General features: G+C 41.3%; 1 protein-coding gene across 1 annotated transcript in view; it reads left to right on the top strand.

The window, feature by feature from the left end:
* The window catches only part of PHEX (phosphate regulating endopeptidase X-linked), a 256,306-nt gene that overhangs the window by 147,533 nt on the left and 92,654 nt on the right, over window positions 1-16,119 (top strand). Inside the window, exons 10-12 of the mRNA XM_056558599.1 lie at window positions 6,721-6,814; window positions 11,232-11,360; window positions 15,188-15,289. Coding sequence (XP_056414574.1) covers window positions 6,721-6,814; window positions 11,232-11,360; window positions 15,188-15,289 — 325 coding nt within the window. The remainder of the gene's footprint in view (window positions 1-6,720; window positions 6,815-11,231; window positions 11,361-15,187; window positions 15,290-16,119) is intronic.

Below are 16,119 nucleotides of genomic sequence, written 5' to 3'. Positions count from 1 at the left end.
GTTTACTGGAATTTTTCTCAAAGTTAAAGATGAAAAACCATGTTCACAATTCAGTATAAATTAAAGAAAAACAGTCATCCTGTTCACCACACTAAACCCAGTACACTGGGTTATAGCCTGTGTAAATAGGAGACTGTGCAGGCTCAGTAAGTTAAATACGTACCTTCAATCTGGCGTGGCGTACCTTCCAAGGTCCGCTTCTATCTTCGGTGAATTGCGCACTGGAGGTGGGCCCACCAGGTGAATTTGAATATTCATGATCACTGGTCTCTTGAGCACGCGCAAGCGCTCATGTGACCAGCAACCATGAATGTTCAAATTCACGCAGTGGGCCCGCCTCCAGTGCGCAATTCACTGAAGATAGAGGCGGGCCTTGGAAGGGACACCACGCCAGACTGAAGGTACCTATTTAACTTACTGAGCCTGCAGCGGTCTCCTATTTACCCAGACTATAACCTAGTGTTAGGGTACATTCACACCACGTTTTTGCAATACAGTTCCCTTATATGTTTTTAATGTGAAAACCGTATGGAACCGTATTGAAAATCGTATGCATTGACTCTCCATTGAAAACCGTATGGCAAACGATGCATTCGGTTGCATCTGTTTTGCGTCTTGTACCATTTTGTAAATTTTTTCCCCCGTACCCATAACTATAGCCTACCACGGTTTTTGGTCCGGGTGAAAAACCTTATTAAACCGTATAAGTTTTTTTTTTTTTTTTTTTTACATGGAAGTCAATGGGAACCGTACAGAACCGTATGTACTGTTTCATCCGGTTTGCACCATACAGTTTTTGACTTTGCACAGTTGTTTTCCATGGAATTTCATCAAAACAAGTGAAACTTTATTCATAATGGAGAAAAGTTAAAAACTTATACATTTTTTTCTTTAAAAAACGGATGCAACCAGACATAATTTTTCAAAACATATACATTTTTTAACAGTATATGGGTTAAAATTTGTACACATGTTTTGATACAGTTTAGTCTGATTTTGAGGAATCCGTTTTTCATCAAAAACCTGAAATGGGAACTGTATTGCAAAAATGTGGTGTGAATGCAGCCTTACAGTGTTGAAGTGTTACAGTGTTAAAGCGTTAAATTGTTACAGTGTTAAAACGTTACAGTCATTGAAATTAAAGGGGTTATCCCGGATTTGAAAACCAGAGCTAATTTCTTCAGTTGCTCAATTAAATGTGAGGTCTATTAAATTTATTGTGATTGACGGACATCCCCTGTTTAGACAGGACAATTTGCCGCAGATAATGATTATTTTATTGCCCGCACAAAATATTGATCAGCAGATGAACAAGCTTGTGCGAAAACGGATTAAATGGATTATCCAGGAATTAGAAATACAGAGAAAATTTCTTCAAAAAAAGAGCACCACACCTGTCCTCAGGTTGTTTGTGACTGAAGTGAATGTAGCCAAGTTGTTACTCGAAACATAACCTGAGAACAGGGGTTGTGCCATTTATAAAAAATTTTTCGAATAGCTTTTTTTCTATTCCTGGATAACCCCTTTAAATTTTGACATGTCACAGGTTGTCACATGAGCTTTTTACTCTGCTGATTAAACTTTTGTACGACCAGTAAAATAAATTATAAGACAGGGGATGTGCAGGGGATGTGCAGGCGATCACAATAAAGTTAATAGGCCTCACAGTTGATACAGTTGATTGAGCATCGTAAGTCTGTGTTCACACGTTGTGGTACTGCAATTAATTACTGCATGTATATTTTAAAGGAATTTATCTCATTAGCATAATAACAGTAAAACGTGCCATTTTTACTGCAATTTTGTCCATTTGCTGTAAAAATGCATGTGGTTATTAGTGAACACAGCCTGAGGGCTCTGGAAATGAGTACTAATTTAGTCATTGTGGTTTGGGCTCTTGTAAATAGGCCCATAGAGGGCAGGGCTTGACGGAAGTAGTCCCAAGATTGAAGGTGAGAACTAACAACTGTCATGGTCCCGTGTGAACTAACGCAGGTTAGGTAAGGGCTCCCATACAGAGAACAGGAATCTGAGACTACTTTGAGTGGTTAAATATTGGTATGTTAATGTTGCATTATCTAAAATTTTTAAATGGGCACTGTCATTAACCCCTTGGGGACGGAGCCCATTATAACCCTAAGGACGGGAGCATTTTTTTTGCAAATCTGACCACTGTCACTTTAAGCATTAGTAACTCTGGGATGCTTTTACTTATAAATTTGATTCCGAGACTGTTTTTTCATGACATATTCTACTTTATGGTAGTGGTAAATTTTTGTCGATACTTGCATAATTTCTTGGTGAAAAATTCCAAAATTTTATAAAATTTTTTGCATTTTTCTAACTTTGAAGCTCTCTGCTTGTAAGGAAAATAGACATTCCAAATAAATTATATATTGATTCACAAATACAATATGTCTACTTTATATCTGCATCATAAAGTTGACATGTGTTTACTTTTGGAAGACATTAGAGGGCTTCAAAGTTCAGCAGCAATTTTCCTATTTTTCACAAAAGTTTCAAAATCGGAATTTTTCAGGGACCAGTTCAGGTTTGAAGTGGATTTGAAGGGCCTTCCTATTAGAAATACCCCACAAATGACCCAATTATAAAAACTGCACCCCTCAAAGTATCCAAAATGACATTCAGTAAGTTTGTTAACCCTTTAGGTGTTTCACAGGAATAGCAGCAAAGTGAAGGAGAAAATTCAAAATTTTCATTTTTTTACACTCACATGTTCTTGTAGACCCAGTTTTTGAATTTTTACAAGTGTTAATAGGAGAAAAAGCCTCCAAAAATTTGTAACCCAATTTCTCTCGAGTATGGAAATACCTGATATGTGTATGTCAAGTGTTCGGCGGGCGCTGTAGAGGGCTCAGAAGGGAAGGAGCAACAATGGGATTTTGGAGGGTGAATTTTGCTGAAATGGTTTTTGGGGGGCATGTCACATTTAGGAAGCCCCTATGGTGCCAGAACAGCAGAAAACCCCACATGGCATACCATTTTGGAAACTACACCCCTCAAGGCACGTAACAAGGGGTCCAGTGAGCCTTAACACCACACAGGTGTTTGACGACTTTTCGTTAAAATCGGATGTGTAAATGAAAAAAAAATGTTTTTCACTAAAGTGCAGTTTCTTCCCCAAATTTACCGTTTTTACAAAAGGTTACGGGAGAGAATGCCCCCCAAAATGTGTAACCCCATCTCTTCTGAGTATGGAAATACCCCATTATAGGACGTAAAATGCTCTGCGGGCGAAATACAATGCTCAGAAGAGGAGGAGCGCCACTGAGCTTTTGGAAAGAGAATTCGTTTGGATTGGTAGTCAGGGGCCATGTGCGTTTACAAAGCCCCCCGTGGTGCCAGAACAGTGGACCCCCCCACATGTGACCTCATTTTGGAAACTAAACCCCTCACAGAGGGGTGCAGTGAGTATTTACACCCCACTGGCGTTTGACAGATCTTTGAAACAGTGGACTGTGCAAATGAAAAATTTAATTTTTCATTTTCACGGACCACTGTTTCAAAAATCTGTCAGACACATGTGGGGCGTAAATGCTCACTGTACCCCTTATTACATTACACGAGGGGTGTATTTTCCAAAATGGGGTCCCATGTGGGGGGATCCATTGTTCTGGCGCTATGGGGGCTTTGTAAACTCATGGGGCCTTCAATTCCGGACACATTTTCTCTTCAAAATCCCAATGGTGCTCCTTCTCTTCTGAGCATTGTAGTTCACTCGCAGAGCACTTTACATCCACATATGGGGTATGTTCTTACTAAGAGGAAATGGGATTACAAATTTTGGGGGGCTTTTTTCCTATTTTCCCTTGTGAAAATGAAAAATTTAGGGTAACACCAGCATTTTAGTGAAAATATTTTTTTTTTCATTTTTCCATCCAAATTTATTGAAAAGTCGTCAAACACCTGTGGGGTGTTAAGGCTCACTATACCCCTCGTTACGTTCCGTGGGGGGTGTAGTTTCCAAAATGGGGTCACATGTGGGTATTTATGTTTTTGCCAGAACCGCTGTAAAATCAGCCACCCCTGTGCAAATTACCAATTTAGGCCTCAAATGTACATGGTGCGCTCTCACTCCTGAGCCTTGTTGTGCATCCGAGGGGCGTTTAAAGCTCACATATGGGGTATTTCCGTACTCAGGAGAAATTGCGTTACTAATTTTGGGGGGCTTTTTTTCCTTTTACTGCTTCTGAAAATAAAAAGTATGGGATTACAACAGCATGTTAGTGTAAACATTTTTTTTTTTTTTTTTTACACTAACTTACACTAACAGGCTGGTGTAACCCCCAACTTTTCCTTTTCATAAGGGGTAAAAGGAGAAAAAGCCCCCCAAAATTTGTAGTGCAATTTCGCTCAATTACGGAAATACCCCCTAGGAGTTTGAGCTGTGGCGAAAAATTTGCCGCAGACCAAACTTGAAGCAGGAAACTTACTGTAAACCTGCCCGTGTGAATGTACCCTGTACGTTCACATGGGGGGGGGGGGGGGGGGGCAAACCTCCAGCTGTTTCAAAACCACACTTTTGCTACAGCTGGAGGCACACTGGTTGGAAAACCTTCAGTTAGGTTCTGTTACCTAACAGTATTTTCCAACCAGTGTGCCTCCAGCTGTTGCAAAACTATAACTCCCAGCATGTACTGACATACCGTGCATGCTGGGAGTTGTACTTTTGCAGCAGCTGGAGGCACAGTGGTTGGAAAACCTTCAGTTAGGTTCTGTTACCTAACAGTATTTTCCAACCAGTGTGCCTCCAGCTGTTGCAAAACTACAATTCCCAGCATGTACTGACATACCGTGCATGCAGGGAGTTGTACTTTTGCAACAGCTGGAGGCACACTGGTTGGAAAACCTTCAGTTAGGTTCTGTTACCTAACTCAGAATTTTCCAACCAGTGTGCCTCCAGCTGTTTCAAAACTACAACTCCCAGCATGTACTTATCTCCGAAGGGCATGCTGGGAGATGTAGTTATGCAACAGCTGGAGGTTACGAAACTACAACTCCCAGCATGGTGAGACAGCTGTTTGGGCATGCTGGGATTTGCAGTTTTGCAACATCTGGAGGGCTACAGTTTATAGACCACTGCACAGTGATCTCCAAACTGTGACCCTCCAGTTGTTGCAAAACAACAAATCCCAGCATGCCCAGACAGCAAAGAGCTGTTTGAGCATTCTAGGAGTTGTAGTTTTGCAACATCTGGATGGCTACAGTTTAGAGACCACTATATAGTGGTCTCAAACTGCAGCCCTCCAGCTGTTGCAAAACTACATATTCCAGCACGCCCAAACAGCAAACAGCTGTCTGGGCATGCTGGGAGTTGTAGTTTTGCAACATCTGGAGGGCTACAGTCTCAGACTGTAGCCCTCCAGATGTTGCTAGGCAATTTACAAGCTTCCGTAGGATCCAGGGAGCCGTCTTCGTCTGCCGCACGCCGCCCGCGCCGATCTCCGTTGCCGCCCGCCGATCACCGTTGCCCGCAGCCTCCGGAGGGGTAAGTGGACCATCTGTGTTCGGTCCCCGTCATTTCCCCGTCCTGCCCCGCCTATTGTGGGTGGACAGGACGGGGAAAACGAAAGTAAACCCCTCAGCCCCCGATCTGCTATTGGTGGTCGCGTCTAGACCACCAATAGCAGAGATAGGAGGGGTGGCACCCCTGCCACCTCACTCTTATCGCTTCAGGGGGATCGTAGTTGTCTTAGACAACCGGAATGACCAGGAATCAGCGCAAATCGCAAGTGTGAATTCACTTGCGATTTGCGCCGATCGCCGACATGAGGTGGTCTAATGACAGATATCAATGATAGATATCAGCAGTCACCCCGGTCCGGTCCCCACCCGGCGCGAGGCAGGGACCGAAATTCCCACGGGCGTATGGATACGCCCTTTGTCCTTAAGTACCAGGGAGCAAGGGCGTGTCCATACGCCCTTCATCCCCAACAGGTTAAAACTAATGTTTGCTATTGCACTCCTTATGGGAAATAAAAAATCTTTCTAATGTACTTTGTTTTAAAAAAATGAAGTTTTCTATTTTTTATTTGTGTTTATAAAGCTGCCACTAGGTGTCTCCCTGCTTGTCGAGAGAACATATCCCCCTATCTCTTGTACAGACTTTGGACTCCTGCTGGCCTGGCAGAAGTCCAAAATCAGGAAATGCAGTCTGGAATGCTGAGAGGTGTGTTTGCAGCCTTAGCCAATCATAGCTTATCTCACACACTGAACTGCTCTGGGCTGTGAGTGAGGGAGGAAGTTCTCCCCTGTACGGCTTCAGATGATGTCACTCCTGCTGGGGAACGCACCTTTCCAGTCTGTGAATCTGACTGAGACTTAGCAGAAAATTCAGAGCAATATCAAGATAGAAACTAAAAAATTATAAAAATAAAGGCAGAGGGTGGATTATCATGATGGGTGCAGTGAACTGGGAGGATTATAAAATTGAACAAGATCACGACAGGTACTCTTTAAGTAAACGTATGAATGTAACCACTAAGCTTATGTGTCCCTTTTGAGATCTGCAACCATTAAATTGCTCTGCCACTGAATGTCAAAACATTTTTGGTAAACTGGTTTGTTTAGATGACAATAGTCAGCACTGGTAACCTCTTTAACTCTCCAATGTAAAGACTGGAAATGTAAAATTTCCATCTAAACTGGTACTTATAATTGTTTTTATTTTTTATTTTTTTTTTGTATTTTTTTTTGTAGGACTATTGCAAATTACCTGATATGGAAATTTGTATATTCAAAGATTTCAAATCTCAGTAGACGGTTTCAGTATTTACAACTGGAGTATGTACGGGTAAGAAAATGCTATTTTCTATTCTGTATTTCCTTTTAAGCTGTGATTGAATTTAATGATCTGTTAGGAAACAAATAGCTGTGAGACTCTTTTGTTCTTTTTAGATTTTTCAAACGAGTTTATATAGTGCACAACAAAAAGGACAATGTTGAGTTAAAGGAGTACTCCAGTGCTTAGACATCTTATCCCCTATCCAAAGGATAGGAGATAAGATGCCTGATCGCGGGAGTCCCGTCGCTGGGGACACCCGTGATCTTGCACGTAGCACCCCGTTTATAATCAGTCCCCGGAGCGTGTTCGCTCCGGGTCTGATTACTGGCGACCACAGGGTCGACGGTGTGTGACGTCACGCCTCCGCCCCGTGTGACGTCACTCTCCACCCCTCAATGCAAGCCTATGGGAGGGGGCATGATAGCTGCCACGCCCCCTCCCATAGGCTTGCATTGAGGGGCAGAGCATGACATCACACGGGGCGGAGGCGTGACGTCACACGCCGCCGGCCCTGTGGTCGCCGGTAATCAGACCCGGAGTGAACACGCTACGGGGACTGATTATAAACGACGTGCCACGTGCAAGATCACGGGCGTCCCCAGCGGCGGGACTCCTGCGATCAGGCATCTTATCCCCTATCCTTTGGATAGGGGATACGATATCTAAGCACCGGAGTACCCCTTTACATACACTGGAACCAACTGTGTAGAATTTTTTTTTAATCGTTTTTTTTAAATACTTTTTATTTCTGGAAATTTCTTGCTCTGCTTTTTGTATTGAAGAACTCACCAAAATCTCCTAATTTCTTCCTTTATGTCCTAACTTGGAGTGTGTTCACATGCAACAAATGTATCTGTCCAATTTTTTCTTGAGCTAGACACAATTGATAATAATTGTGTCTAATATCTATAATTGGGAAATAGCTCAGTGAAATGTCTAGAATCACAACTGATGCCTCTGGACACAAAACTTTCCACCCTGTCATAAGTTACCTTTCAGCATTTTAACCCCTTCCCGACCTATGACATACCTGTACGTCATGGGTGGCAAGGTGTTCCCGACCCATGACATACAGGTACGTCATGAACATTACTGCCGCTACTCGCGGCATCCCGCAGCGCCCGGAAAGATGGGACACACACCGCTCTGCTAAGTGTCCCTGACCCGTCCCCCGGCGTCACTTACCCGTCCGAGCGGTGTCCCGAGCGGTCCCGGCGTCCTCCATGCGGTCCCGGCGGCGCTGCGTCCCGGAGGTGAGTTTCCGGCAGCAGTGCGGCATCTTCATTGGCAGCAGTGAGATCAACGTAAAGCGATCTCACTGCTGCCTCTGGGAGTTTCAAAACTGCAACTCCCAGCATGCCCAGACAGCCTTTGGCTTTCTGGGCATGCTGGGAGTTGTAGTTTTGCAACATCTGGAGGCCCACAGTTTGGAGACCACTGTATAATGGTCTCCAATCTGTGCTCTTCCAGATGTTGCAAAACTACAACTCCCAGCATGCTCAGTCTGTCCAGGCATGCTGGGAGTTGTAGTTCTCTAACATCTGGAAGAGCACAGATTGGAGACCATTATATAGTGGTCTCCAAACTGTGGACCTCCAGATGTTGCAAAACTACAACTCCCAGCATGCCCAGACTGCCCAAGCATGCTGGAAGTTGTAGTTCGGCAACATCTGATCCTTCAGATATTGCCGAACTACAACTTCCAGCATGCCTGGGTTTTGCAACAACTGGAGGCACACTAGTTGGGAAACATTGTCCGTTTCCTACCTCAGTGCCTCCAGCTGTTGCAATTGTTGCAAAACTATAACTCCCAGCATGCACTGACAGACCATGCATGCTGGGAGTTGTAGTTTTGCAACAGCTGGAGGCACACTGGTTTGGAAACACTAAGTTTGGTTGCAAAACACTTGAAAGTTTATTACTTAACTTAGTGTTTCCAAACCAGTGTTCCTCCAGCTGTTGCAAAACTACAACTCCCAGCATGCACGGACAGCCAAAGGGCATGCTCAGAGTTTGCAACAGCTGGATGTTTGCCCCCTCCCCCCAATGTGAATGTACAGGGTACACTCACATGGGCGGAGGTTTACAGTGAGTGCTGCAAGTTTGAGATGGCGCAAATTTTGCGCTGCAGCTCAAACTTCCAGCGGCAAACTTGCTGTGAACCTCTGCCCATGTGACTGTACCCTAAAAACACTACACTACACTAACACTAACCTAAAATAAAAAGTAAAAAACACTACATATACACATATCCCTACACAGCCCCCCTCCCCCCCAAAAATGAAAAATGTCTGGTACGCTACTGTTTCCAAAACGGAGCCTCCAGCTGTTGCAAAATAATAACTCCCAGTATTGCCGGACAGCCATTGACTGTCCAGGCATGCTGGGAGTTTTGCAACAGCTGGAGGCACCCTGTTTTGGAATCATTGGCATAGAATACCCCTATGTCCACCCCTATGCAAATCCCTAATTCAGGCCTCATATGCGCATGGCGCTCTCTCACTTTGGAGCCCTGTCGTATTTCAGGGCAACAGTTTTGGGACACATATGGGGTATCGCCGTACTCTGGAGAAATTGCCTTACAAATTTTGGGGGGCTTTTTCTTCTTTAACCCCTTATGAAAAGGTGAAGTTGGGGTCTACACCAGCATGTTAGTGTAAAAAAATAAATTTTTTACACTGACATGCTGGTGTTGCCCTATACTTTTCATTTTCACAAGAGGTAAAAGGGAAAAAAGACCCCCAAAATTTGTAACGCAATTTCTCCCGACTACGGAGATGCCCCATATGTGGGCGCAAAGTGCTCTGGGGGTGCACAACAAGGCCCAGAAGGGAGAGTGCACCATGTACATTTGAGGTGATTTGCACAGGGGTGGCTGATTGTTACAGCAGTTCTGACAAACGCAAAACAATAAATATCCATATGTGACCCCATTTTGGAAACTACACCCCTCACAGAATGTAATAAGGGGTGCAGTGAGCATTTACACCCCACTGGTGTATGACAGATTTTTGGAACAGTGGTCTGTGAAAATGAAAAATAAAATTTTTGATTTGCACAGTCCACTGTTTCAAACATCTGTCAAACGCCAGTGGGGTGTAAATGCTCACTGCACCCCTTATTAAATTCCATGAGGGGTATAGTTTCCAAAATGGGGTCACATGTGGGGGGTCCACTGTTCTGGCACCATAGGGGCTTCCTAAATGGGACATGCCCCCCAAAAACCCTTTCAGAAAAACTCACTCTCCAAAATCCCATTGTCGTTCCTTCCCTTCTGAGCCCTCTACTGCGCCCGCCGAACACTTTACATACGCATATGAGGTATTTCCTTACTCGAGAGAAATTGGGTTACAAATTTTAGGGTGATTTCTCTCCTTTTACCCCTTGTAAAAATTCAAAAATTGGGTCTACAAGAAAATGCGAGTGTAAAAAATGAAGATTTAGAATTTTCTCCTTCACTTTGCTGCTATTCCTGTGAAACACCTAAAGGGTTAAAACACTTACTGAATTTCATTTTGAATACTTTGGGGGGTGCAGTTTTTATAATGGGGTCATTTATGGGGTATTTCTAATATGAAGACCCTTAAAATCCACTTCCAACCTGAACTGGGCCCTGAAAAATTACGATTTTGAAAATCTTGAGAAAAATTGGAAAATTGCTGCGGAACTTTGAAGCCCTGTGATGTCTTCTAAAAGTAAAAACTTGTCAATTTTTTTTATGCAAACACAAAGTAGACATATTGTATATGTGAATCAATATGTAATTTATTTGGAATATCCATTTTCCTTTCAAGCAGAGACTTTCAAAGTTAGAAAAATGCTAAATTTTCAAAATGTTCATGACATTTTTAGATTTTTTACCAAGAAAGGATGCAAATATCAGTGAAATTTTACCAAAAACATAAAGTAGAATATGTCACGAAAAAACAGTCTCGGAATCAGAATGATAAGTAAAAGCATTCCAGAGTTATTAATGTTTAAAGTGACAGTGGTGAGATTTAAAAAAAATGCCCAGGTCATGAAGGTGAAAATGGGCTGGGTCATGAAGGGGTTAAAAATGAAATTTGACATAAAAATAAAAAAATAAAAAAAAGGCTGCCATATATTGAAAACTAAATTGAAATAAAAAAAATGCCTACAATCCCTCAAAACCAAAATTGGGCTGCATATGGAGTCAAAGGATAAAATGCTGCCTGCTTGAAAACACCAATAGGGGGAGCCTACAAATTAATTTTCTCATTAAAGTAACTTTTTAACAGTAGGCAATATCTGTAACACATTAAGGTAAATCTCAAGTACAAGCATTTCTGAAATAGGTTAGTAAACTTGTATTTATGTTCCATTAAAAAGAGCCTCCTGATATAGTTGCTCTCACCGTCTCTTCAATTTCATGACATTCCGCTTTAATGCATTTTTTATTTTACAGGTTATTTTAGGTACAAATTCTTTGGCTGCACGCTGGGACAGATGTGTAAATTATATTGAAAATGCTCTCCCATATGCTGTAGGAAAGATGTTTGTGGATTCTTATTTCCAAGAGGACAAGAAATTAATGGTACTGTACAATACATGTATATTAGGAGTATTGGCATATGCAATATTAACTTTGTTTTATAATGAGAATAAACTGATGCACAGGTTTTATAAATATTTAAAGGATACCAAATATGTAGGAAGTGTGGCTGGCTCTCCTTTTAAAATCCCATAATACCTTGCACACTATAACCTGGATCTTGTCACTGAAAAATTCAACTTTGAGCTGATAGTCAAGAAATGTTAGATCATTGGTGGCCCCAGAGGTCAGATGGGGCCCATATTAAGTCCTTTAACCCCTCCCCCTCAACATGTCTGTAGTAGAAAGAAATTCATGAAGCAGTGGCCGACTATGTGTGCTGCCAATTTGTGCATCATTATGAGAGGCATCAAAACAGCCTAATAGTAGCAGGCATGGTAGGAGACTCAAGATGGTGTATACCTTGATTACTACTTGTTGCCGATTACCATACGGCACGGGACATTTTCAAATTCATTTTATGGCACTTAAAGGGGTACTCCCACCCTAGACATCTTATCCCCTATCCAAAGGATAGGGGATAAGATGTCTGACCGTGGGAGTCCCGTCCCCTCCCATACACTTGCATTGAGGGGACGGGCAGGACGTCACACGGGGGCGGAGTCCTGACGTCACAGACTTCCGTTCCCGTAATCGTGACTCAGACACTCCAGCGCTTCCGGACAAAAAACAGGTGGGTGCCGCATGAAATACTGCGGGGGTCCCCAGCGGTGGGACCCCCGCGGTCAGACATCTTATTCCATATCCCTTGGATAGGGGATAAGATGTCTAGGGTGGGAGTACCCCTTTAAGCGGATGCCAAGGAGGACATCGGGACCTGGTAGGAAACCTTTTTTTTACCCTATACTACATGGTTCCCACAGTTATATAGGGTAAAATCTGGTGACACATTCCCTTTGATGATTACATGTCTCTAGCTAAATGTACTCAGTCTTTTCTTGGCCTTTTTCCTGAAGATTTTCATACAATTGTGACTTATGTTCTCTAATTTCTTACCTCTGGCAACCTCGCAGAGTACTTTTGCACAGAGATTGCACAGACAGTCAGTTTTCATTAGCAAATAAAAACAGTATTGCTTCTATTAATGCCAACTGCATGCAAATATCAATGTTTTCTAAGTTGTGTTTTTAAAGCGAAGCCAAAAGGCTTCAAAATACAGACAGAGAACTTTTCATGGTTCAAGTCAGTGCATGTGTGTCATAGAAATAGCAAAGAACTAAAAATATATATTTTATACAAATGTAACCTGGCATATATTTACACTGCCTTTCTCCCATATGTCCTCCTAATTTTTGCCAATTTAACGTTCCTCAAGTTATTGTATAGATTATATTAGGAGATCACATAAATTGTAGCTCCTTAATTTCTTCTTACTGAACCTCATCCCCAAGTCCACCAAATAAAGCTTAGTCACTTAATATAGATAATTGATGCCATTTTCTGATTTAATTCATGTGTCAATTCCCCATGAATACACTTTACAATTTTTTCAAAATTATTACAATATGTGTGAAAATTGTGCTAAGCATATATTATAATGGGGCTGGTTCAAAATGGGTTTGGATTTATTTATGTTTATTTTCCTGCTTTGCTATAAGTGTTAACATTGCAACCCTATGTGAAGATCATCAGGACAACACTTGTTTAGGTTTATATGTTCTCCCAGTGTGTGCCTGAGCTCCCTCCAATTAGCTTTTCTATCTCATTCCAACAACATATTATTAAGCCAGTTGGCTTCCTAGGACACCGTTCTATCTCCTGATATACAGTATATGTTAAAAGCGTTGTCCTTCTTTGGACAGAGAATTATATTTACAATTTGTGTACAGTGCTGTAGAATGTGGTGGCATTAAATAACTAGCAGAAAAATACATAAAAGATGTGCTGCAATTTTTTTATACTGTAACCTTGACAATGCAATATAAAATTGTTATGTGATTTAGAAAAATATTTGACAAATAACTCAAGTGTTATTCTGTGTTAAAGGGAATCTGTCAGCTCAGAGCTAGAGAAATTGGCAAATAGCTGATAAGGCGATAAAACAAATGATATCTGTCTCTTAGCTGATGGCTGTTTGGAATGGTATAAAATGATGTATTTTCTTCTAAGCTTAAGTGTCATAGAGGTGGTGCTAAGCTGCAGCATGCACACCTTCTCCCTCCCCCACCCTTTCTTGCCCTGCATGATTGATGTACAGGTCCCAGTGCTGAAAGCCAAGCAGGGATGGGCGGGGGAAAAATGAGGCATGCATGGTATTCCAGCAGTTCAGCACTGTCTCTGTGAGACTTAATATTGGAAGGAAATACATTACATTGCAAACAGCCATCAGCTAAGGGACATGTATCATTGTTTAATCTCCTTATCAGCTATCTGTCCAAATTTGCAGGTTTGGGTAAGATGAAGAGCTGACAGATTCCCTACCACCAGTGCAGTGCTGGAATAGTTGCATGTTCTGGGGTGATTTCTACTGCTGAATCTTCAATGCAGATGTTAATTCAACTTTAGCCAGAGTGGAGAACAGCTATAAGAGTGTATCTTCATTTGGAGGACCTGGAATTGCATGGACAGCCCGGTGATTTTATTGTGGCTTACTATTCAGATTATAGCTGACTGCTTGGGGCCCAAGAACCCAGATGCTCTGTGATCAAGCCTTTAACAAAAAGACTTTGGGGGGATTTATCAAAACCTGTGCAGAGAAAGAGACATCTGAAAAATGAAAGAAGCAGTCCGATTGGTAGCTATGGGCAATTAGATAATTTTGCCTCTGCACAGTTTTTGATGAATCTCAACCCCATTGTCTAAATCACACATAAGTTAAATGGTCTTGATCTTTATTCAAGACTTAACATTGAGATGTAATTACTATAGAACGTGCAGGCCTTATCTGCACTGCCTTTATGGTATTTTAATTGAATCTACCACATGTCAAAAGTTATTGGTGCTTAAAGCGAACCAGTCACTATGACAAATTCTAATTTAAAACCATTAGTAACTGCACCCACTAGTAATAATCTATTAGAATATCATACTAATGGCTTCATTTTAATAGATCTGTCATTGTGAAAAGTTCTTTTTGTAATATTCCTTCAGAACAGCCCCATGTTAATGTACTTTCTAAAAATGTAATGTTACAAATATATATATATATATATATATATATATATATATATATATATATATATATATTATTATTATTATTATTTTTTACTAATTTCAATACCTAATCCATCCTGAGATGTATGGTGGGAGTTTGCAGCTTTCCCCCCCATACATGATTTCATAACACAACATGGGATGTATTTGTCTCTTTGTGGACACACAAAGATAGTTCAGTACAATGTGCCTGATAGTGTGTCCTGGTATTGGGGTTGATTTACTAAGAGTGGAGTGTACTTTCAAATCCACAAAATTTTATGTGAAAACCTTAGTAAATATGACGGGGACACACCCCTTTTGTTGGGTCATGACTTTTTTTTTAAGGACACACCCCTTTTGTTGGGTCATGACTTTTTTTTTTAAAGGACACACCCCTTTCCCCAGATGGACACACCCCTATATTTGGGCGCAAATATTGGCACACATGACGTGCGCTGAAATTTAGCTGCGAAACCCGACAAAAAGCCATCAGAAACACATTAGTAAATAATCCCCATTGTGTTGAATGGCTTTCATGAGAAAACCCAAAACTAAGAAAACTAAAGGAAAGTTAAGGAAGGACAGACACATTGGCTTTGTTTTTTTAAAGTGTTTTATACACTTTAAATATTGGTATTTTTAATGTAATATTACATTTGACATTTGTTGTTTAGATGGAAGAAGTGATTGATGGAATCCGCTGGGCTTTCATTGACATGCTGAACAAAGAAAATGACTGGATGGATGAAGAGACCAAAAATAAGGCCAAGGAAAAGGTAATTCATTAAATGTTCCTGTTATATCACAGGAAAAAGATAATGTTTATACTGTGTATGTTCTCACTAGGTCATGCAGATTCTTTACATGTCTTTATTTATGTGTCTAGCTCCCGTAATTAGCTCGAAAATTCCTTTGTTCTTCTGTTCACTCATTCTGACATCCACTGTTCAGGAAGGGGTATGTCCGAGGCAAGCACTGAGCCTGCCCTTACTCACCATGCATTCACCTTCTCCCTGAGTCTGCTGTGCTGGGTCTCTTCATCCAATCACTGCAGGCTGCATTGCAACCCCCTCGTCTGTATTTTCAGACAGGAGTCTGATAGACAGGACAGGAGTGAGCACAGAGTGCTAGTCTCACCTTCACTTACTGGACTTTGTCTCAGCCTGTGCTTCAGCTGGGACAGACAGGATGCTGCAGGCGGACAGGATTATGTTCTGGATGGTATGGTGACCCCCTAGTGGTCTTATTTTTTTTTATAAGTCATAATTTCTATAAAAAGGATATTCATTTTTTTTATCAAGTATATTAGAAAGGTTAATGTTTTACCAAAATGTACAACATTCAAAAGTTTTTGAATCTGACAGTGCCTTTTAAATGCAAAGCATTTATAATTATGTTTTCTCTGAAGATTCATTTACATATGTTTGCCAGAAGTGTTCACTTTATTTCCTTTTTTTATTTGTCAACCATTATATTAAGGCTTAAGTTTTATCCTTTATTACTCAAGCTGCTGTCTGCCAGGAATGAGAAGATACACAATTTTTCCTGACTTCTGCTTTGCAATATGTCATACAAGCATAGTTAGACCCACAGTTAGACGTGTGAT

This window comes from Hyla sarda, chromosome 2 (genome assembly GCF_029499605.1).
Source record: "Hyla sarda isolate aHylSar1 chromosome 2, aHylSar1.hap1, whole genome shotgun sequence".
Classification (NCBI taxonomy): Eukaryota; Metazoa; Chordata; class Amphibia; order Anura; family Hylidae; genus Hyla; species Hyla sarda.
The sequence above is the reverse complement of the archived record's forward strand: the minus strand, read 5'-3'. Positions and strand labels throughout refer to the sequence as shown.